Consider the following 23,838-nt stretch of genomic DNA (forward strand, 5'->3'; position numbering starts at 1 on the left):
CTTATAAGTTTCAAACAAATTTCTTTTGAATTAAGATAAATGATACCAAAAACCCCCAGGGGGCTTATGCTCCTTTATCTTGCAAGTTTGCTATTGAACTTTAATTTCAAATCAAACTATTTTACTAATATTAAATTAAACATTAAACAAATAAAATGCTGCTATTTTTGTTTGCTAAACAAGGTGCAAAAACTACCACAACTTTTTGTGACCCCCTAACAACTTTTACGACTTGCAATCTTGACATTGTTGTTCACAACACAACAGCCTCCTCTGCTGCTAATCATGAAAAGCATTGCATTTTAACCACTTTAACCACCATCAACTGGCGCTGATGTTCGCCTAGAAATCCTCCCACTCAAAACAATAAAAAAAAACTGAATGTGAAAACTACTGCACACATCTTGAAGAAAACTGAAATGGCAAAACTGCACATAAAATGGCTATAAAAAAAAGTATGTATAAGAAATAAGAAAAATAAAATGAACATTTTCTAGGCTGCTGCAGCTTGCTGGTGGCTGGCTGACAGACTGACGGCCTGCCTGCCTGTTGTTGTTTATTTTGTTTTCTTGCAAAGCGACAACAAACTAAAGAATGAACAACAACAAACTTAAGTGACACGCGACAAATTAGCTAAACATTTCAAAAACATACCACACAGCAATACAAATACATAAATGCTAAATAAATAGGGGGACATTTTTACAACTAGTTGTTAAAGACTTTAAATGGAGCTACTTAAGCTAAATTTAGCTTAAAAAAAATATAGTACATCAAGAAAATCTAGTAAATATATTAATTTGCAACCCCTAGCAATGATTTTACTTAAAAAAAAACCTTAAAAATTTTAAGAAAAATCAAAAAAGTACTTTTTTCAAAGGCATATTTTTGGGTAAAACCTAGTTTTTTATTATATTTTCATAGTTCAAAATTATTTTACTTGAAAAAAACTAGAAAAAAGTACTAATTTTTTGGTACCAAAAAAGTACCTAACAAAAATACTGATTTTTTTACACCCAGAAATTATTTTATTTCGAAAATAACTGTAAAATATTAAGAAATCTTCAAAGGTACTATTATAAATTTTGGTACTATTTTGCAAAAAAAGTACCAAAATTCAACATTTTGGTTTTTAACTATTAAAAAATATACTTTGTTTCTTAATTTCTGTACAAATAAAAACGTACAAAAAAAAGTAGTTAAAAAGTACTTTTTAGTAATGATTTCACTTTAAAAAACCTAAAAATAAAAACGTAGCAAATTTTATTTTGTATACTATTTTTCGGAAAAAACACTTAGTACCCAAAAAGTAGAAAAAACTTAAAAATATGGAAAAAAAAATTAAAAAAGTACTAATTTTTTTTTGGTACCAAAAAAAGTACCTATCAAAACTACCATTTTTTACATCTAAAAATGATTCTATTTCAAAAAAAAAAACTGTAAAATATAAAGGTACTATTAAATTTTGTTACTATTTTGCAAAAAAAGTACCAAAATTCAACATTTTGTTTTTAAACTATTAAAAATTATACTTTATTACTTCATTTCTATACAAATTCATGATTTTAGTACTATTTTTTTTTGGTACCTTTCAAAAATACTAATATTTTACATCTAGAAATGTTTTTACTTCAAAAAAAACTGTAAAATATTAAGAAATCTTCAAAGATACTATTTTGCAAAAAAAAAGTACCAAAATTCAAGATTTTGCTTTTAAACTATTAAAAAATATACTTTATTACTTTATTTCTGTACAATTCAAGATTCAAATAAAAAAGTAGTCAAAAAGTACTTTTCAGAAAAAACATAAAAATTAAAAAGTACCAAATTTTAATTTGATGAATTTTTTTCCCCCGCAAAAGCACTTAGTACCCAAAAAGTGCCAAAACTTAAATATTTTATTGCTAATCTACGAAAAATTGTGCTTTTTGTGGATTTTAAATACCAAACATTATTTTTGGCATTCTAGTACAAAATGAAAAAGTACTTTTATAAAAAAATTATTTTCTTATCTTATAAGTTTCCTAAATGCTGAAAAATAGAAACAAAATTATTTTTAGAACTTTTTTTTAAAAAAAAAGGTATTAAATAGAAAAAGTACTTTTTAAGAAATTTTTATATTTTATTAACAATTTTTTCTTATATACCATAGAAGAACAAATCATTATTTTTGGCATTGTTTTTAAAAAAGGTACAAAATGGAAAAAAGTACTTTTTCAGAAAATTTTATATTTCCTTAAATAACTTCCATAAACTCTAAGGAAAAATATAAAAATTAGGTTTGTTCTTTTTTTTTAAAAAAAAAGTACTTAATGGAAAAAGTACTTTTGTAGAAATTTGTATATTTGTCTAAGATTTTTTCTTATAGGATTCCTAAATGCCAGAATAAGTATCAAAAAAAGTAAAGTACTAAAAAAAGTAGTTTTCTGGATTTTTTTAATTTTCTTATAAAAATTATAAATATGTACCAGAATAAATATTAAACAAATTTTTAGTACTTTTTTTAAAAAAAAAATGTACTAAATGAAAAAAAGTACTTTTTAAGAAATTTGTATATTTTCTTAATTATTTTTCTTGTAAGAATCTTCTAGTATTAAAATAAAAAAAAAATAATTTTTAGTACTTTTTTTGAAAAAAGGTACTAAATAGAAAAAAGTACTTTTTAAGAAATTTTTATATTTTCTTAATTATTTTTCTTGTAGGAATCTTATAGTATTTAAATAATTTTTAGTACTTTTTTTTTGAAAAATGGTACTAAATAGAAAAAAAGTACTTTTTAAGAAATTTTTATATTTTCTTAATTATTTTTCTTGTAGGAATCTTCTAGTATTAAAATAAAAAAAAAATAATATTTAGTACTTTTTTTGAAAAAAGGTACTAAATAGAAAAAAGTACTTTTTAAGAAATTTTATATTTTCTTAATTATTTTTCTTGTATGACATTTCTAGTATTAAAATAAAAAAAAATAACTTTTAGTACTTTTTTTAAAAAAAGGTACTAAATAGAAAAAATGTACTTTTTAAGAAATTTTTATATTTTCTTAATTATTTTTCTTGTATGATTTTTCTAGCATTAGAATAAGTATTAAAATAATTTTTAGTACTTTTTTTGAAAAAAGGTACTAAATAGAAAAAAGTACTTTTTAAGAAATTTTTACATTTTCTTAATTATTTTTCTTGTAGGTCTCTTCTGGTATTAGAATAAGTTTAAAAAAAAATGTTAGTACTTTTTTTTTAAAAAATGTACTAATAGAAAAAAGTACTTTTTAAGCAATTTTTATATTTTCTTAATTATTTTTCTTGTATGACTTTTCTAGTATTAAAATAAAAAAAAAAAATAATTTTTAGTACTTTTTTTGAAAAAAGGTACTAATAGAAAAAAGTACTTTTTAAGAAATTTTTATATTTTCTTAATTATTTTTCTTGTAGGAATCTTCTAGTATTAAAATAAAAAAAAAAAAAAAATTTAGTACTTTTTTTTGGAAAATGTAAGTACTTTTCTAGACTTTAGTATTTAAAATTTTTTATTTTATAGAGTAGCTAGCTTACTTTTAATACAATTATCATAAAATTCATTAAAAATATACAGTTGCAAAACAAATTAAGAATAATAGAGGAAGAAATTTTAATGAATTGGATGATAAATTAAATTAAAATGTTTTCAAATGTTTTAGCTTGAAATTAAATTTATATTTCCATATAAATAAGACAAAGAAGACAGACGCTGGAAAATGAATTAACTGATTAATAAAAGAAAATATCAACTAGTTTTTAGCAACAAAAGAAAACAAAAAGAAAAAAATATTTTTGGTCTGCCAAAAGAGTAGACAAGCTGTCTGCTAAAGAGATTGTTATAAAGAGCAATATTTAAAGCGGATTTAAAATGTATTGATTTTAATTGTTGCTGTTTAGAATTATAAAGGAAGAAATGTAAAAGATATATTAAAAAATCTTGTGAATATGGAAAGACTCTCTTATTTAGTGTCTAAAAATCAGGGTTGTATGTGATTGCCCGGCCCTGACTTTGAAGAGGAGAGAAAGAGGAAAGGCTAGAAAGTCAGGAAGGGGAAAGAGAGGGAGAGCAAAACAAAAACTGTTTCATATTAAAATGGTTTCTCTCTCCTTTAGTGTCTAAATCTCTAGCTTGTCTTTGTGAGATTAGGTAACGGTACCTAGCATTTGCCCAAGTCTTTTTCAAATCCTTAGACTTCTCAGCAAACTTTGGTAATTTCAAACATGCTTGGGCGTTTCTTCAGCTTTAAAACAAAACAAGATTAAAGTAACTGAAAGCTTTATGCTGCTTATCACTTCCTTGTGACACCATTCTCCTCCAAACTCAATGATTTAGTTTTTCCTTTTATTGAAAATCTATTTCAATTTCCATAAAAACAAACTATGTCAGCATTATTATTAACGCCTGGCTGCATTTGCTATCAATACAGCTCAAACTCAATTAAAATTTCACTCTCAAACAGAAATGTCGTTAAATCAAACCACTTTAATACACATAAAATATATAACGAACAAATAAACAAACAAGGAAAAACTATCAATTAAGAAAAATATTTCAATATAGTGCTTCAGAAAAAATTCAGCCAGCTCTTTGTGGCTTTGCAGCCAACATAAAAGCAAGAGAGAGAGAGAGATAAAGAGGAAAAAAATGCAGAATTAAATGCAAATTGTGTATGACACTATTGTCAAGAGGAAAAATTTGGTTTTTTCTCAATAAAGTTTTCCATTTAGTTTTTTTCCAGCTTTTATGTCACAATGATGATGACTGCTGCTGCTGCTGGTGATTCTGGCTGTTTGGGCGGCGAAACACAAAACACACCTCAACCTATTGAACCCCAAACAGTCAGCTGCAGCAGCAGTGACATAAACACTAATAGCTCAGACTGCTTTTATACTAGCCATGACTACAATACCAGGGCGTTTAAAGTTTTTCCACAAAAAATTGTGTGTTGTCTGAGCTAAAGACCTCTTTTTGTAAGCAATAACGCCCTCAAGGTATTCACCAAAAACAGACAACATTAATATGAAACGAAAAAGAATCTAAAACATAAAAGAGGATTGGATGCTCTCCAAGATGACACAACAAACATGTTGTGCAAAATGGGAAAACAAAAGGCTTGGGCAACTAACGTTTATGATAGCAGTTCAATTTTGTGTTGATGAAACTTTAATGGAAAGGACAGAGAAAAGCATCAGGGGAGGAGGAGAAGGCCTAAGTAAAGTATTTTTATAGTCATGTTGCTTTAACATAGCAAAATGTTAATGGATTTTCCTCCTTTGTTTTCTTTTTTTTGAGGGACTCACTCTTAATACAGCAATATTTTCTGTTATGGCTTTTGATTTTATGGGGAAATATTAAGGGACTTTTAAAGGGAATGAAAACAAACTATTTTTCAAAACAGTCCACAGAAAACTAAACAATTTCTTTTCCTTCCAGCAAAAGTATCATAAAACGTACGTTTTCTAACAATTTAATAAATTATTGACAAAAAGGTACCAGATAGATAAAAAAAATACCCGAATTTCAATGGAATTCGAAAGACTTAATTCATTACTTACCTTTACACTAAAAGTACCCGAAAAAAATTTCTAGAAAAGTACCTTTTCCCATTTAGTACTTTTTTAAAAAAAGTATTAAACTTAATTTTCGTATTTAAACTATCTTACGAACAATTTTTAAAAAGTATTAAAATTTTTTTAAAAAAGTACTTTTTATCGTTTAGTACCTTTTTCTAAAAAAAAGTAGTAGATATTATTTTTGGTACTTTTTTCAGCATTTAAGAGTCATAGAAGACAAATGCTTAAGAAAATTTAAAAATAGTGAGAAAACAAAATTTTTCCATTTAGTACCTTTTTCCTAAGAAAAATACCTTTTTCCATTTAGTACTTTTTGTTAAAAAAAAGTATGGATCTTTAATGTTAATCTTTATCCTTTAAAATTTTAAGGAAATATTCAAATTTCTAAAAAAAGTACTTTTTACGTTTAGTACCTTTTTCTATTTTTGGTATTTTTTCAGCATTTAAAGGTCATAATAGACAAATAGTTAAGAAAATATAAAAATTTCGAGAAAACAAAATTTTTCCATTTTAGTACCTTTTTCTTAAGAAAACATCAAAATTTTCCATTTAGTACTTTTTTTTAAAAAAAAGTATTGATCTTTAATGTTAATCTTTATCTTTTAAAATTTTAAGGAAATATTCAAATTTCTAAAAAAGTACTTTTTATCGTTTAGTACTTTTTTTCTAAAAAAAAGTAGTAGATATTATTTTTGGTATTTTTTCAGCATTTAAGGAGTCATAATGGACAAATAGTTAAGAAAATATAAAAATTGTGAGAAAACTAAATTTTTTCATTTAGTACCTTTTTTTTTAAGAAAATATCAAAATTTCTAGAAAAGTACCATTTTCCATTTAGTACTTTTTTTTTAAAAAAAAGTATTGATCTTTAATGTTAATCTTTATCTTTTAAAATTTTAAGGAAATATTAAAATTTCAAAAAAAGTACTTTTTATCGTTAGTAACTTTTTCTAAAAAAAAGTAGTAGATATTATTTTTGGTATTTTTTCAGCATTTAAAGAGGCATAATAGACAAATAGTTAAGAAAATATAAAAATTGTGAGAAAACAAAATTTTTCCATTTAGTACCTTTTTCCTAAGAAAACATAAAACTTCTAGAAAAGTACTTTTTCCATTTAGTACTTTTTTTTTAAAAAAAAAAGTATTGATCTTTAATGTTAATCTTTATCTTTTAAAATTTTAAGGAAATATTCAAATTTCTAAAAAAAGTACTTTTTATGTTTAGTACCTTTTTCTAAAAAAAGTAGTAGATATTATTTTTGGTACTTTTTTCAGCATTTAAGAGTCATAATAGACAAATAGTTAAGAAAATATAAAAATTGTGAGAAAACAAAATTTTTCCATTTAGTACCTTTTTCCTAAGAAAATATAAATATTTAAGGAAATATTCAAATTTCTAAAAAAGTACTTTTTATCGTTTAGTACTTTTTTTCTAAAAAAAGTATTGATCTTTATTTTCGTACTTAATGTAGTATTTAAGAGTATTATAAGAAAAATGCTTAAGAAAATATTATAATTTCTAAAAAAAGTACTTTTTATCGTTTAGTACCCTTTTCTAATAAAAAAGTAATAAAAATAATTTTTGGTACTTTTTTCAGCATTTAGGAGTCATATAGAAGACAAACTCTTAAGAAATTATCAAAATTACGAGAAAACAAAACTTTTCCATTTAGTACCTTTTTTAAAAAAAGTACTAAAAATTATTTTGGTTGTTAGTTTTGTATTTAAGAGTCATGTAACAAAAAGAATTTAGCAAATATAAACATTTTCAAGAAAAGTACTTTTTTCCATTTAATACCTTTTTTTAAATATAGTACAAAAAAACGTTCATAGTACTTATTTTGATAGTTAAAGAGTCCTGTAACAAAAATACTTAAGAATTTGTAAAAATTTCTGGAAAAGTACTTTTTTTAATTTAGTACCTTTTTTTAAAAAAGTACTAAAAATTATTTTGAATGTTATTTTTGCATTTAAAGGTTGTATAACTGAATGACTTCAATAAATATACAAATTTCCAGAAAAGTACTTTTTCCATTTAGTACCATTTTTTTAAAAATACAGTACCAAAAACATTCAGTACTTATTTTGATATTTAAGATTTTCTAAAATATTAGAAAGTGGAATATTTATTTTAACAAAAAAATTTTTATTTCTGAAAAGTACAATCTTAAAATTTTGCACAAAATCAGAAGTAGAAAGAAAATTATTTCAATAATTTTTGGTACTTTTTTTTAGTACTAAGTAGCTACTATTAAAAAATGTACTAGAATAAAATTTAGTACTTTTTGATTTTTTTTATATTTTCGTTTCTATGAGACAAAAATTAATATTTCTAAAAAGTACTTTTTGGGTACCTTTTTTAGTACTTTTTTTGTTTGTAATAAAATCTTAAATTTGTACAAAAATTTATTGAGTTTGCATATTTCTTAGCAAATTGGAAACTAAATCTTATATTTTTGGTACTTTTTTTGTTAAGTACTATTTTACAAAAAAGTACTAAAATACAATTTAGTACTTTTTGATTTTTTTCTAACATTTTCGTTTCTATGAGACAAAAAATAATATTTCTGAAAAGTACTTTTTGGGTACATTTTTTAGTACTTTTTTTGTTTGTAATAAAATCTTAAATTTGTACAAAAATTTAGTGAGTCTGCACATTTCTTAGCAAATTGAAAATAATTTATTGAACTTTTGGTACAAAGTACTATTTTACAAAAAAGTACTAAAATAAAATTTAGTACTTTTTGATTTTTTTTACATTTTAGTTTTTATGTGACAAAAATTTATATTTCTGAAAAGTACTTTTTGTGGTACCTTTTTTAGTACTTTTTTTTATTTGTGGGAAAATCTTAAAATTGTACACAAAATTAGAATTTAGGCATATTTTTTAACAAATTGAAAATTATTTCTTGAATTTTTTGGTACTTCTTTAGTACTAGGTACTATTTTACAAAAAAGTACTAAAATAAAATTTAGTACTTTTTGATTTTTTTTACATTTTCGTTTTATATGAGACAAAAATTAATATTTCTGAAAAGTACTTTTTGTGGTATCTCTTTAGTACTTTTTTATTTGTACTAAAATCTTAAATTGTATAAAAAATTTTGCACATTTCTTAGCAAATTGAAAATAGTTTCTTGAATATTTGGTACAAAGTACTATTTTAATAAAAAGTACTTAAATAAAATTTAGTACTTTTTGATTTTTTTTTTACATTTTAGTTTTTATGAGACAAAAATTAATATTTCTGAAAAGTACTTTTAGTGGTACCTTTTTTAGTACTTTTTTTATTTGTGGGAAAATCTTAAAATTGTACACAAAATTAGAAAGTAGGCATATTTTTAAGAAATTGAAAGTTATTTCTTGAATTTTTGGTACTTTTTTAGTACAAAGTACTATTTCACAAAAAAGTACTAAAATAAAATTTAGTACTTTTTGATTTTTTTCTAAAATTTTCATTTCTATGAGACTAAAATTAATATTTCTGAAAAGTACTTTTAGTGGTACCTTTTTTAGTACTTTTTTTATTTGTGAGAAAATCTTAAAATTTTATAAAAAATTAGTGAGTTTGCACATTTCTTAGCAAATTGAAAATAATTTCTTGAATTTTTGGTACAAAGTACTATTTTACAAAAAAGTACTAAAATAACATTTAGTACTTTTTGATATTTTTTTTACATTTTAGTTTTTATGAGACAAAAATTAGTATTTCTGAAAAGTACTTTTTGTGGTACTTTTTTTATTTGTAGGAAAATCTTAAAATTGTACAAAAAATTAGTGAGTCTGCACATTTCATAGCAAATTGGAAACTAAATCTTAAATTGTTGGTACTTTTTTGTAGTAAGTACTATTTTACTAAAAAGTACTAAAATAAAATTTAGTACTTTTTGATATTTTTCTAAAAATTTCTTTTCTATGAGACAAAAATTAATATTTCTGAAAAGTACTTTTAGTGGTACCTTTTTTAGTACTTTTTTTATTTGTTGGAAAATCTTAAAATTGATCACAAAATTAGAATGTATGCATATTTTTTAACAAATTGAAAATTATTTCTTGAATTTTTGGTACTTTTTTAGTACTAAGTACTATTTTACAAAAAAGTACTAAAATAAAATTTAGTACTTTTTGATTTTTTTTTACATTTTAGTTTTTATGAGACAAAAATTAATATTTCTGAAAAGTACTTTTAGTGGTACCTTTTTGGTACTTTTTTTATTTGTGGAAAATCTTAAAATTGTACACAAAATTAGAAAGTAGGCATATTTTTTAACAAATTGAAAATTATTTCTTGAATTTTTGGTACTTATTTAGTACTAAGTACTATTTTACAAAAAAAGTACTAAAATAAAATTTAGTACTATTTTCAAAATTTTAGAAAATTTATTTTTAATTGAAATTATAACTACATAAATCTTAAATTAAAAAAAATTGCCATAAAATAATTTTTTTTTTAAGTAAAATTTAGGAAATTTTGTCTTAATTTGTGTTTTAAAACATTTCAATAAATAAGTAAAATCTCCCTTAAAAAAATTTTAATTTTTTTTTTACTAATTTCTTTATATGTTTATTTTGCAAATACCACAATATTTTCCCTATACAAAATCTTGTTTTCTCTGGGGTTTTAATTTAAATGAATTTTATTTAAGATCCATTATTTTTTGTTTAACATTTATCTTGATTTTGTTGAGTCTTTAAGTATAATTTATGTAAGTTGCCTTTTACATATTCTATTGTAAGTGTTTTTTTTTTAGGTAGTTTTCATTAAATCCTTTTTTATTTATAATTATTGTTTTTGTTATAGACATCATCATACGAGTATTTTTTTTATTATTGCTTACAAGTACGATGTAGTCAATTTAAAATACATTTACCCCTTGGTAGATGTTGTAATTTATATTCATTTGTTGTGTTCAAGCAAATCTATACACATATACATATATTTAAATTAATTCTATCTTTTATAAGATATTTTTTTTTGTGTAATCCCAGGATATACATAAATGTATGTGAACATATACATGTCGATGGATTTTAAAAGGACACTTAAGCATTATTTCATATGTATGTATGGCAAAACAAAAAGCACTTAAGGAAAACAACATGCTGCAGAAACAGGGCAATAATAGTAATTTTTGTTTATCAGCAGAGACTGCTGCTGCTTGTTGTTGGCTGTTGTGTCCAAGTAACTTGTTGTCTAGGAAACAGTTTTGTCTGTTTCATTTCTTTTGAGGACTCTGTATCTCATATTCAGGCGAATTATATTTGCTTGTTCAAATATAATCATTTGGAGTTATAAAATTTTGTTATAATAACAACAAACATTATGAAAAATAAAATTTTGTATGTAGAAAATAATCTGTGGAAAAAACAACTTCAACTAAAATTTGATGTTTTGTTAGATACAGATAGTTGTAAAGTGGGACGCACAATATCAATAATTGTTTGTATAAAAAATCCTTATTATTCAGAATTAGGCACTACCCACAGTTACTCACATATGGCAATGACTTACACACTCATACATACATACAGCAACAAAAACATTACTCCCAAAGAGAAAATTCATGCCGACATCTTGTTTTTTGTTTCAATTGTTTTGTATTTCATAACATGTTTGTATTTGTAAATTTGTATGTTAATTGTGTTTGTTGTTATGAGAGTAGTTTGATAAAATTGAATATATGTAAATGTATGTATGTAAATATCAACAAAAGAGTCTATCCTTTAATAGGGAGCCTGAGAGTGGCTGGTTTAGGTGAGAGTTTTATAACGGCAAATGGCTTGTTTCCTTGCTAAAGGAGAGAGTGGGTGGGGTGGTATGAAAATAACTAAAATGAAATCATAGTAAAACCCCAGTAGTAAATTCAATGAAACAATTTTAATAAAGATTTAATAAATTTGAAAGATTTTAAAAGGATTTTGTAAATTTCCTAGCCTGCTTAAAAGAGTATTGCTCCTCTAACTGGTTTTTATTATACATTTAGCCTAAAAATTGCTCTAATAAAACAATCCCTTTATCATATTTTTTTGAGGTTTCCTTAACAATTTTTAGATTTTTTTTCAAATAATATAAAAGCCTATGTGTGTTATTTAAATATCTAATTGTCATTTGTTTTGCATTTATATTTGATAATATTGGTTTGGCAAACAACAATCAATTCTTTTTTTCAATACAATTCTGAATGTTTTTTTTAAGGAAATAAGGCTCATAGAATTTGAACAAATAAACCTCGAAGGGTTAAGGGAAAGATAGATACAAATTTTAAAATAAATTAAGAAGATAATTTAGGAAATTTTAAAGCTATTCTGTATTTAAGACAAATAAATATTTATAAAAATTTCCCTCCAAGGAAAATATTATTTGTTAAGGATTTTTTGAACTAAATCTTTCAGCTAATAATAAATTTCATAAAATTTTTAAAATTTCTCTTTAAAATAAAATTTCCTCTAAAGGGAAGTTTTTTTGAAAAAGGGAAATTTTCCTAATTTTCACAAATTTGTATTTAGCTTTGAGGAATTATTAAAAAATCATAAAAATTTTTAAAAAAATCTTTGAAAAATAAAATTTCCCTTAGAGGGAAATTTTATTTTTCAAAGATTTTTCTCAATTTGTAATATTTTTTTAATAACATCTTAATGATTAACACAAATTTGTGGAAGTTTTTTTAAATTTCCCTTTTTCCAAAAATTTCCCTTTAAGGGAAATTTTAATTTCAAAACATTTTTTTAAAATTTTTATAATTTTTTAATAATTTCTCGAAGCTAAATACAAATTTGTGAAAATTAAGAAAATTTCCCTTTTTCAAAAAAAAATTTCTTTAAGGGAAATTTTATTTTTAAGAGATTTTTCTAATATTTTTATGATTTATTAATAATTACTTGAAGCTAATTATAAATTTGTAAAAAAAATTAAAATTTCCCCTTTTCAAAAAAATTTCCCTTCAAGGGAAATTTTATTTTTTAAACATTTTTCTAAATTTTTTATATTTTTTTAATAAGTGCTTGAAGCTAATTATACATTTCTTAAAATTTTTTAAATTTCCCTTTATTGAAAAAATTTCCCATTAAGGGAAATTTAAATTTTAGACGTTATTTTTAAAATTTTAATTGTTTTTTATAATTCCTTAAAACTGATTTTAAATCTAATAAAAATTTATAAATTTCCCTTTATCAAAAAAATTTCCCTTTAAGGGAAATTTTATTTTTAGAAGATTTTTTTAATATTTTTATGAATTATTAATAATTACTTGAAGCTAATTATAAATTTGTAAAAAAATTTTAAATTTCCCCTTTTCAAAAAAATTTCCCTTCAAGGGAAATTTTATTTTTCAAAGATTTTTTTTAATTTTTATATTTTTTTAATAATTCTTAAAACTAATTATAAATTTCTTAAATTTTTTTAAATTTCTTTTTCGGAAAAAAATTTCCCTTTAAGGGAAATTTTATTTTTTAAATATTTTTCTAAATTTTTTTATATTTTTTTTAATAAGAGCTTGAAGCTAATTAAAAATTTCTTAAAATTTGCAAAATTTCCCTTTATTGAAAAAATTTCCCTTTAAGGGAATTATTAATTTCCAGAGATTTTTCTAATATTTTTATGTTTTCTTAATAATTTCTTAAAGCTAATTATAAATTTGTTAAAATTTTTTAAATTTCTTTTTTGGAAAAAAATTTCCCTTTAAGGGAAATTTTAATTTAAAGAGATTTTTGTAATATTTTTAGATTTTCATAATAAAAAATTCTTTAAGTGAAATTTATCTAAATGGAATTTTTTCCTATATTTTCTTAGCTTAGTTTGTTATTGCATGTTTGTAGTGTTTTTTAGTAGTGTTCTTCCCTAAACTAAATTTTAATGTTTTAAATAAATTTCCAAGCATTTTGTAAGTATTTATCTTTTAACTATTAATATGTAAATCTATTTAACAAAAAAAAAAATCCTGATGATCTATAAAAAGAAAGAAACAACATTCTGGATACACCCAGCCATTACACAATTACACTCTCTTCGTTTGAATTTAAAAATAAACATCACATCATTAACTTCATTTGAAAAATAGCACTTAACTCCAATTTACAATAACAAAAGCAAAAAACCAATAATAAAAATAAAAAAGAAATAAATAACTTGTCTTAATAATTACAAGCATAATTATAGCCACTTGTACAAAACTACAGCTTTACAAGAAAAAACTACTTTTACTACAACAATAACAACAACAAAAACAACAACAACATTATCAGCAATAACAAGCAACAACCTGGTTGAACATTTTTTTTTTTAAATTTCAGCCTGAGTTTAACTAAAAACAAAAACAAAAAATGTTTCCACACAAATCCAAAACATTATGAAATTAAATATAACAATTTAAAACCAGCAATTTTGATTTGCCAACTACTACTACTGCATAATACAACTATGAAATACTGCTACTAATAATACTACTACTACCAAAATGCCACAATTACTACTACTACTACTATTTTTAAACGATTTTAGCTAAAAAAAAGAAACTACTAGATTTATCAAAAAGTTTATGAGAAATTAAAATTGTTTTATTATATAATCTATATATATGAAAACCAACAACTACAACAACAACCACATCAACAACTACAACAACAATATATGCAACTAATTCTCTATTAAGATATATATGTTTTTTTTTTGTATCTATACTCTATATATATATATATAAAATATCTAAATTATATATTCAAAATATATTTCAAACAAACCAAAAAAAAAATAATAAAATTGAGAAAGAATTGAAATACGTACCAACCACTAAAAATTTAAACGTTTTTTGCACCTCAAAAATAAACGGCAAATATCAAAAGAAAATCGTTAAATTAAATTTTTTAAAAAAAATAAACAAAGATTTGTTACAATATTCAAAAAATTCAAAAACCTCTCTCAAAAATATCAATCAATATATATATATGACCCAAACTCTTAAAACCAACAAGAAAACACAAGCCATTAAAAAAAAAAACAAATATTAAAAAAAAAATACAATTAAAAAAATGTCAAATTCTCTTTTTCTCTCTCTCGCTTAATTGTCTGTATGCAGGGTTTACAACCGCAACGGCGACGACAACGGCAACAGCAAAAACCACAGCGACTAGGGACCAGGCTGCTAACAACGATGTTACAACTACTACAGCTGCATCTTAAGCAACTACTACTACTATCACCTTTAGCTCAGAGTGGTGTATTAAGGCCCTTTTAAAAAACCAAAAAAAAAAATATTTTTTTTTTTGAACTGGGCTTAATTTTTCTTGAAGGCCCACTGTTTATCAAAGGGATTTATTTAACCCCACAAAAATGGCTTTTTTTGTAACTGCTTTTTACTACTACTCTACTCCAACTGCTTACCAAATTGCTACCACTCTCTAACCCATATTTTCTATATAGCGGAACGTCAATTATAATCGTTCAAAATTCATTCCTGGAAGATTGTTAGTTTTACTTCTCTCTTTTACTATATTGAACAGTTTGTTTTTAAATCATCCTTAAAAAAAACAAAGTTTTTGAATTTTTTGTGTGTTAAAAAAATAAAAAATCACTTTAAACGCGTTAAAAAACATCTTAATAATTGTCATAAGTTTAAATTAACATCTCTGGATGCAAAACAGGATTGTTATATTAATTAGAAAACAAAAATAAATTCTAAGATTTTTTTTTTAAATAATTCCTTGATTTATATGCTAAAATTAGTACTTAAATTTGCAACTGTGTGATGAGTCATAAAGCAGCTCTGTAAATGCTGAACAAACTGTAAACAAAACAGGGTTGTTCAACAATATTCTTAATAAATAGAGAGAACTAAAGAAAATGGCGTCAATAATTTAAAAGATTTAATAGAATATCTTTAATTTGAAGCTAAATAAAAACATATTTATTAAAATGTTAAAAAGAAACGGGATTGTTAAACAATTTCCACAATAAATACAGGAAATATAAAGAAAATGGCGTAAATTTCATGATAAATACAACAAATTTATTATAAATATTGAGGAAAAAGCGATTTTAAATAAAAAACTTCTTAATGATCAAAATAGAACTGAAAATCAAAATCAAAATAAAAATTAAAATTTTGAAAATTTCCCTTTAAGGGAATTTCTAATTTCAAAAGATTTTTCTAATATTTTTACATTTTCTTAATAAATATTTAAAGCTAATTATAAATTTCTTAAAATTTTCAAAATTTCTCTTTTTTGAAAAAATTTCCCTTTAGGGGAAATTTTATTTTTTTTAAATTTTTCTAATTTTTTTATATTTTTTTAATTCCTTAAAGCTAATAATAAATTTCTTAAAATTTTGGAAATTTCCCTTTTTCAAAAAAATTTCCCTTTAAGGGATTTTCTAATTTCAAAAGATTTTTCTAATATTTTTACATTTTCTTAACAACTATTTAAAGCTAATTATAAATTTCTTAAAATTTTCAAAATTTCCCTTTTTCAAAAAAAATTTCCCTTTAAGGGAATTTCTAATTTCAAGAGATTTTTCTAATATTTTTACATTTTCTTAATAAATATTTAAAGCTAATTATAAATTTCATAAAATTTTCAAAATTTCCCTTTATTGAAAAAATTTCCCTTTAGAGGAAATTTTATTTTTAAAAGATTTTTCCAAATTTTTTATATTTTTTTAATTATTCCTTAAAGCTAATTATAAATTTCTTAAAATTTCGGAAATTTCCCATTTTCAAATAAATTTCCCTTTAAGGGAATTTCTAATTTCAAAAGATTTTTCTAATATTTTTACATTTTCTTAATAAATATTTAAAGCTAATTATAAATTTCTTAAAATTTTCAAAATTTCCCTTTATTGAAAAAACTTCCCTTTAGGGGAAATTTTATTTTTAAAAGATTTTTCTTAATTTTTTTTAGTTTTTAATAATTCCTTAAAGCTAATTATAAATTTCTTAAAATTTTGAAAATTTCCCGTTTTCAAAAAAAATTTCCCTTTAAGGGAAATTCTAATTTCAAGAGTTGTTTCTAATATTTTTACATTTTCTTAATAAATATTTAAAGCTAATTATAAATTTTTTAAAATTTTCAAAATTTCGCTTTATTGAAAAAATTTCCCTTTAGGGGAAATTTTATTTTTAAAAGATTTTTCTAAATTTTTTATATTTTTTTAATAATTCCTTAAAGCTAATTATAAATTTCCTAAAATTTTTTAAATTTCCCTTTTTCAAAAAAATTTCCCTTTAAGGGAATTTCTAATTTCAAGAGATTTTTCTAATATTTTTAAATTTTCTCAATAAATATTTAAAGCTAATTATAAATTTCTTAAAATTTACAAAATTTCCCTTTATTGAAAAAATTTCCTTTTAGGGAAATTTTATTTTTAAAAGATTTTTCTAAATTTTTTATATTTTTTTAATAATTCCTTAAAGCTAATTAGAAATTTCCTACAATTTTTTAAATTTCCCTTTTTCAAAAAAATTTCCCTTTAAGGGGAATTCTAATTTCAAGAGATTTTTCTAATATTTTTACATTTTCTTAATAAATATTTAAAGCTAATTATAAATGTCATAAAATTTTCAAAATTTCCCTTTATTGAAAAAATTTCCCTTTAGGTGAAATTTTATTTTTAAAAGATTATTCTAAATTTTTTATATTTTTTAATAATTCCTGGAAGCTAATTATAAATTTCTTAAAATTTTTTAAATTTCCCATTAAGGGAAATTCTTTTCTATTCGTATGGTATCCAATTTCCCTGCTTTTGGGTGAATACTGCTGCTTGCAAACGTTTTGAAATTGCTGCTAATGATTTTGCAAGCTCTTGTTGAATTTAACAACAATCTTCATGGAGTAATTAATGCCTGAAATTCTTGGTTTTAAAACTTTTTTGACTTTTCATATAATTTTTCAGTTAAATCAACTGAAAGTCAGTTGATAAAGAAGAATTTCAATTGAGATTTATTAAATTAAGGCTTTAATTCTTAAAAATCCTTATTTAAAACAATTATTTCACTAAATCTAATAAGCGCCCTCCATTTTCTCTTTCAAACAATACCAAAAAAGCAACATAAACAAAGAAAACTGTTTTCTCTATGCTTCTTCTTCGGTTAAGCATCCGCCATTTTCTCTCTCTCTCTCTTTAACAAGAGGAAAAATTCAACATAAACAAAGAAAGCTGTATTCTCTATGCTTCTTTTTCTGTTAAGCATCCGCCATTTTCACTCTCTCTCTCTTTAACAAGAGGAAAAATGCAACATAAACAATGAAACCATTATTCTTTATGATTGTTCTTCTTCTTTGTTTTGTTTATTACAGAAGTGTGTCTGAGTGTTTGGGTGGGTGTTAATATTAAGCCGGGTTGTATTTCTATGATAGCAAGGCTGGGTATTTTTAATTAAAATTAAATTAAATTTCTTTAAATTGAAATAATTATGTTATTTAATAAACTTATGACAAATATTAAGTTTGTAATGTAATAAAAATATAGAAAACTATAATTTTTAATAGAAAAATCATACAAATTCCCTAGAATAATAATTTTTTTTAATACAAATTTTGTCTATTATTGTTTTTTTTTTATATAGCCATTATTGTATGTGGTTGTTGATCGTGTTTGATTGTTGAACGAGTAAAAAAGTAAATGAAAATTACTTTTTAATAAATTTTAATAATAATTATAAATATAAAAAAAACAAACTGTTCAATAGTTCTAAAACAAAAAAATATGGTTTAGTTTGTTTGGTAGTAATAATTTGAAAAAAAAATCTTTTCAGAGTAGTCAAGGTATAAAAGCTATAGTGGTAAACAAAAATTGGAGTTAAGTGGTGGCTGCTTAAAAAAAAAAAAAAAATAAAAAAAGAGTATAACCAGGAGAGTGTGTGTGGTAAAAATATAGAATGGTTTAAAGTGTGGATAGATCGTTGGGGCTTAGTACTGTTTAAATGGTGAGTTTTTTTTGTTTGTATTTTCTTTTTTTTTATATTAAAATAAAATTTAAAAAATTTTCAAATATCATTAACAATTTTAGAATTAATTTAGCAAAAAAAATAAATGTTTTAGATTTTTTTATTTGTGTTATGCAACTGGTTTTTCTTTATTTTGCTAATAATCTATAATAGAGAGATCAGATTTGTTTAGAAAACTAGTTTTTTGTTTTGTTTCTATTTGCTAATGAAAAAAATAACAATTTTAACCTAAAATGGCCTATACAAGACCTTGACTTGGTTTTTTTTGCTGTTGATGTTTCAGTGTTTTTATAAAATAAACATTAAATTGTGTGTTAGTGATACAAAAGTTAGTTTTCTAATTAAATTGTAAAATTTTTTTTCTTGACAAATCAATTGCAAACTATTAATGTTATTTATTATTAACTGTCATAAATATTTACGAGATGTTTTTTTATTATTAGTATTTATTGTCTTTTTTTAGTTTAAAAAAATAATATATAATAATTTGTAATGCAATTATTTTTTAAAATAATTTTAACAAAGTTTTGTAATTCTATAATTAAATGTCTTTAAAAGGCATATGTTGTCATAAAGTAAATCACTCATTAGAGATTGGACAAAAAAAAAAAAAAACATATTACCAAATTTTGTTAGAATGTTGACTGACTTTTAATAGATTTGTGTTCAAATGTGACAGCTTGTCTGGCTTGTTTGACGTTTTTGGTAGATTTATGTTAGCTCACAACAAGGACAAGCAAATAAGTTTGAACAACACATTATTTTTGTTTAACTAACAGGCTTTTTTTAACTAAATATATGAAAACATAAAGAAAATTGCTTTAAAACATAGATATCGAGTTAATCTTGTTTTAAATACAAGATTAACTTTATTACTAGGCCGCCATTTTCTTTTGTACTCATGAGTAATTTAGAAACATAAACAATCTGTTATTCTTCTTCTTCTTCTTTACCATGTAATAACAATGTTGTTGTTGTGTAAGCAAGCATCTCTGTTTTTATTTAATACTTGGCCGCCATATTTTCTCTTGTACTCACAAGTAATTTAGCAACATAAACAAAGAGCGTCATTACTGTTATGCTTCTTCTTTGTCTTTGCCATGTAATCATTATGTTGTTGTTGTTGTGTAAACATTCCTGTTTTATTTACAGGCAGAGATGGGAATAAGCAATTGTCTTTATGTTAAACGATTAACAGAAGCAAAATAAAAATATTTTAATGACAGAAACTAGCTAAAGACATTTTTTACTATAACTATATAAAAAGAAAGGTCTAAAAATGCATAATTATTAATTATTTTCCCGTCCTTAAAGATTTTTACTTAATCAATAACCAATATTAATTATGATTGATTATTCATAGTTGTTAACTATTATAATTTTCGCTTTAAAATAATTTCTAAATACATTTTTTCTCTAAATAATTTATCTATTTCAATTAAAATGCTTCTTTTCAAAGCCAACACCTGTATTTTACAATTTAATTTATGTATTTCTATGCACATAGTATGTGTCATCACCTTTTATTATAAATATTATAAAAAAATAAATTTCTTGAATTTAATTAATGTAAAAAAAAACAGTGGCAAACTTTTTAATAAATACTTGTACTTTCCAGTTATTTATTATTTATTTGAACCATCATCCAACCAAACCCATGTGAACTGACCTGACTTAACACACACAAGCATTTGATTTATGTCTTTATTTATAGACATTTGTTATAAATTTGATTGTGTAGCATTTAATAATACTACAAATTCGTTTATTTATTGTATAAATATTTTAGATTGTTGTTGTTGTTGTGCTGCTGCTGGTAATAAATTCCATAAAATTATGTCATTAAAATGTTTAAATTATAACAATAATAATGCTGTTATGTTGTTTAAACAAATTAGCACATTAAAAGCAACAAAATAAGCAAATAATAAAAAAAACTGGTGCTATAAATTTAAAAAAAAATAATAAATAAACGTGAATTTAAATATTATTGGTTTAACCCTAGAAGAGCTGTAGGATTTAATTTTAATCACAATTTTCATTAAAGAAACTAAATTTTTTTTAACATTCTGGCAACCCTAGCAATATGAATTGAGTTTAAAAAATGGCAAATGCTTAAATCATCAGGTGTTATTCCTTTCAAACTAACGATTTTAGATGTTTTGTAATACAAATAAAATTTTTTTCTAAAATTTTTATAACAGGTGGCAACTTTTTTTTCAAAAAAATCTCTAAATATGCAATAATTTATATAAATTCTTAATATTTATTAAAAATACAGCTAATTTTTGAAAATAATTAAAATTTTATGAACTATCTGGCAACCCTGAAAGTATGAATACAGTTTAAAAGTGTTCAAAGGCTTAAATTTATTTAAACTGAAACATGTTTTGATTTTACACCATACATTTTTAATGTTCTGTAGTAGAAAAGCAACATTTTTATGAAATTAATAAAACAGGTGGCAACTTTTTTTGCAAGAAAATCTCTAAATATGCAATAATTTGTTTAAATTCTTAATATTTATTAAAAAATACAGCTAATTTTTGAAAACAATTAAAATTTTATGAACTATCTGGCAACCCTAAATGTATGAATACAGTTTAAAAATTGTCAAAGGCTTAAATTTATCTAAACGGAAAAATTTTTTGATTTTACAACATCCATTTTTGATGTTCTGTAATAGAAAAAAACATTTTTATGAAATTAATAAAACAGGTGGCAACTTTTTTTAAGAAAATCTCTAAATATGCAATAATTTGTTTAAATTCTTAATATTTATTAAAAACAAAGCAATTTTTTAAAGATTTTAAAATGTTTTTGTTAGATCTGGCAACCCTAAACATATGAAAAGAGTGTAAGTTGCCAAATATTTAAATTTATCTATACAGAAGATGTTATAAATTTCAAATATATTTATTTTTATTGTTGTATGCTGAAAAATTGCCATTTTTTGTTTCAATTTTAAAACAGGTGGCAACGCTAGTTCAAGAAAATTAAAATTTTTCTAGTCAGAAAGTTTTAAAATATTTAAATTCAATGTTATATGCTGGAAAATTTTAAATTTTGTGAAAAAAAAATTAAACAGGTGGCAACGCTAGTTGTAGAAATTACTTAATTAAGTATTAATTTTACAAATTATATAAATTTAGTAAAGAAAGTTTATGGTAACTACAAGTAGCCTGTTTTTTTGATAATTTTTATAAAATTTTCAAGTTAGGTGGCAACTTTAGGCTGAAAAGTTTTATGATATGTCTGTTTTAAAGTTATAAAATTTCAGTTTATTTTATTTTTTAATTAAAATGTGCTTTAATACATTCATTGTGTGCTGAAATTTTTAATATCACTTAGTTGCTTAATGCCAGTAACTTTAACAAATAGATAGCTACGGTGTAAAATACCCAGCAGATAAATTTACCTAAAAGGTAACTTGACATTAATTTCAAATCTATAACTAGGAAAATAAGTAACTAGGAACTTTTCTGTCTGTTTTTAAAGACTTATAAATCTTATATATCCTTAAATCTTAACATGGCAACAGTTGTTATAAAATAAACTTCCAGAACAATGCAAAAATGAACACAAAACTTTTTTTAATAATTAATTTCTTATAAAAAAAATATAAACTTGTTTCAGTTTGTTTGTAATTTTGTCATTAATTTTATTTTCTTTTAAATTTTAGTTATTTTCGCTTGTTTGTAATAATTTTTAATGATTTCTTTGTTTAACTCCTTTTACACGGACGCCATTTTCTATTTTTTACTCACGAGTAATTTATAAACATAAACAAAGCATAACATAACTGTTATGCTTCTTCTTGTTCTTTGCCATGTTATCATTATGTTGTTGTTGTGTAAGCATCTCTGTTTTGTTTAAGGACAGAGATGGGAATAATAAGCCAGATTAACATTCTATTACTTGGCCGCCATTTTCTCTTTTGTACTCACGAGTAATTTAAAAACATGCTTGTTCTGCTTTGCCATGTAATCATTATGTTGTTGTTGTTGTTTGTATGAGCAGAGATGGGAATAGTCAAATTGTTTTTAAGTTGTATGATGAAGATTGTTATTAAATGGCTGGAAATTTGAGTTGCAGGTGTTTTAAAGCTTCAATTTTATTTAGTTCCTATGAAATATAATATTAAATAAACTTTATTAGGAAATTTTATAAAACTTAGAATCAAATTTGTATAAAAATTTAGGCAAAATATTTTTAAGCTTAAAAAAGGGTTAAACGAAATTTATGTTTTTTTTTCGTATGTTTTTAGCTTAAAATAGACAACAAAACCAAACAATAAAACGAAATAAAATAAAAAGCCAACAATAGCTAAAGTACAAATGTTTTTTTTTTATTGATGTTTTGGGGGCATGTTAAACGTTTTTTTGTTTTCAACAAACTAACAATTGTTATTTTTAGCCTCGTTATTTTTTTTATAATAATATCTGTTGTTTGTATGTGTAGTATTGAGATTTTGGTTAGTTTTTAGGGGTATATCCATATGTTTTTTTCCAAATTATTATCTTTTTTTTCCATAAATTTCATAAAAAATTTTAGTTTTTAAAACATTCTTCAAAACCATTTATTTGTTTAAATGAGTTTTAACTAATATCCTGGTATGTTTGTTTATTTTTTTTTGTTTTTCTAATTTTAGTTAAAGAAATTAGTAACGGACGTACACCTTTGCTACAGGAGCCACTATATGGAAACCGTCAGCAGCAATACAGTAAGTAGTATTCCAATTTTTTTAAAAACAAACAAACAAACAAATAGCAAACACATACTTAGAAATAGTTTTGTAATAAGATTATTTAATTTATAACATGATTTAAGGGGGAAAACCAGCTTAAAAGCTTACATTCATAAACAACTAGCAACAACTTCTTCAAGAATTTATGACACACAACAGCAACAACAACAATAACAACACCACTTCTTTTTAAAAACTTTCTACTTCATTTGCCATTAGTCAACTACTTACTACTACTCTATCTCTGTCTCTCTCTCCCTCTACTTAGGAGTCCTTAACTGTTACATCTTGACTTTAATTAAAGCATTTTTTTTTTGTATGTGTGTTCTTCTTTTAAAAAGTATTTAAGCACTTGAGCTGTATACACTTGAGCTGAAAAAGGTGAGTGTGTGTGTGAAAAGCTCTGCACTGAACAGCATCACCTGAGTCTTTACTTGCATAAATTACAAAATGCAGCTGCCTTTCTACACCCCCCCACTCCCCCTCTTTTCAAAAAGTTGCTTTTAGTTTGAAAGAAAAAAAATTGCAGCCGCTGCTGCTGTACTGTTGCTCGTTGTCTACTTGA

At 23.0% G+C, this 23,838-nt stretch overlaps 1 protein-coding gene across 7 annotated transcripts in view; it reads left to right on the plus strand.

Moving 5' to 3' along the window:
• The window catches only part of sm (smooth), a 220,148-nt gene that overhangs the window by 122,291 nt on the left and 74,019 nt on the right, over positions 1-23,838 (plus strand). For 4 of the 7 annotated variants that reach the window (XM_065510522.1, XM_065510523.1, XM_065510525.1 and 1 more), the window contains exon 5: positions 23,178-23,249. The exons of the other annotated variants lie outside the window; for them this stretch is intronic. In XM_065510522.1, the coding sequence (XP_065366594.1) occupies positions 23,178-23,249 (72 nt within the window). The remainder of the gene's footprint in view (positions 1-23,177; positions 23,250-23,838) is intronic. 7 annotated transcript variants of the gene reach the window in all.

The sequence above is a fragment of the Calliphora vicina genome, chromosome 5 (assembly GCF_958450345.1).
Source record: "Calliphora vicina chromosome 5, idCalVici1.1, whole genome shotgun sequence".
Taxonomy (NCBI): domain Eukaryota; kingdom Metazoa; phylum Arthropoda; class Insecta; order Diptera; family Calliphoridae; genus Calliphora; species Calliphora vicina.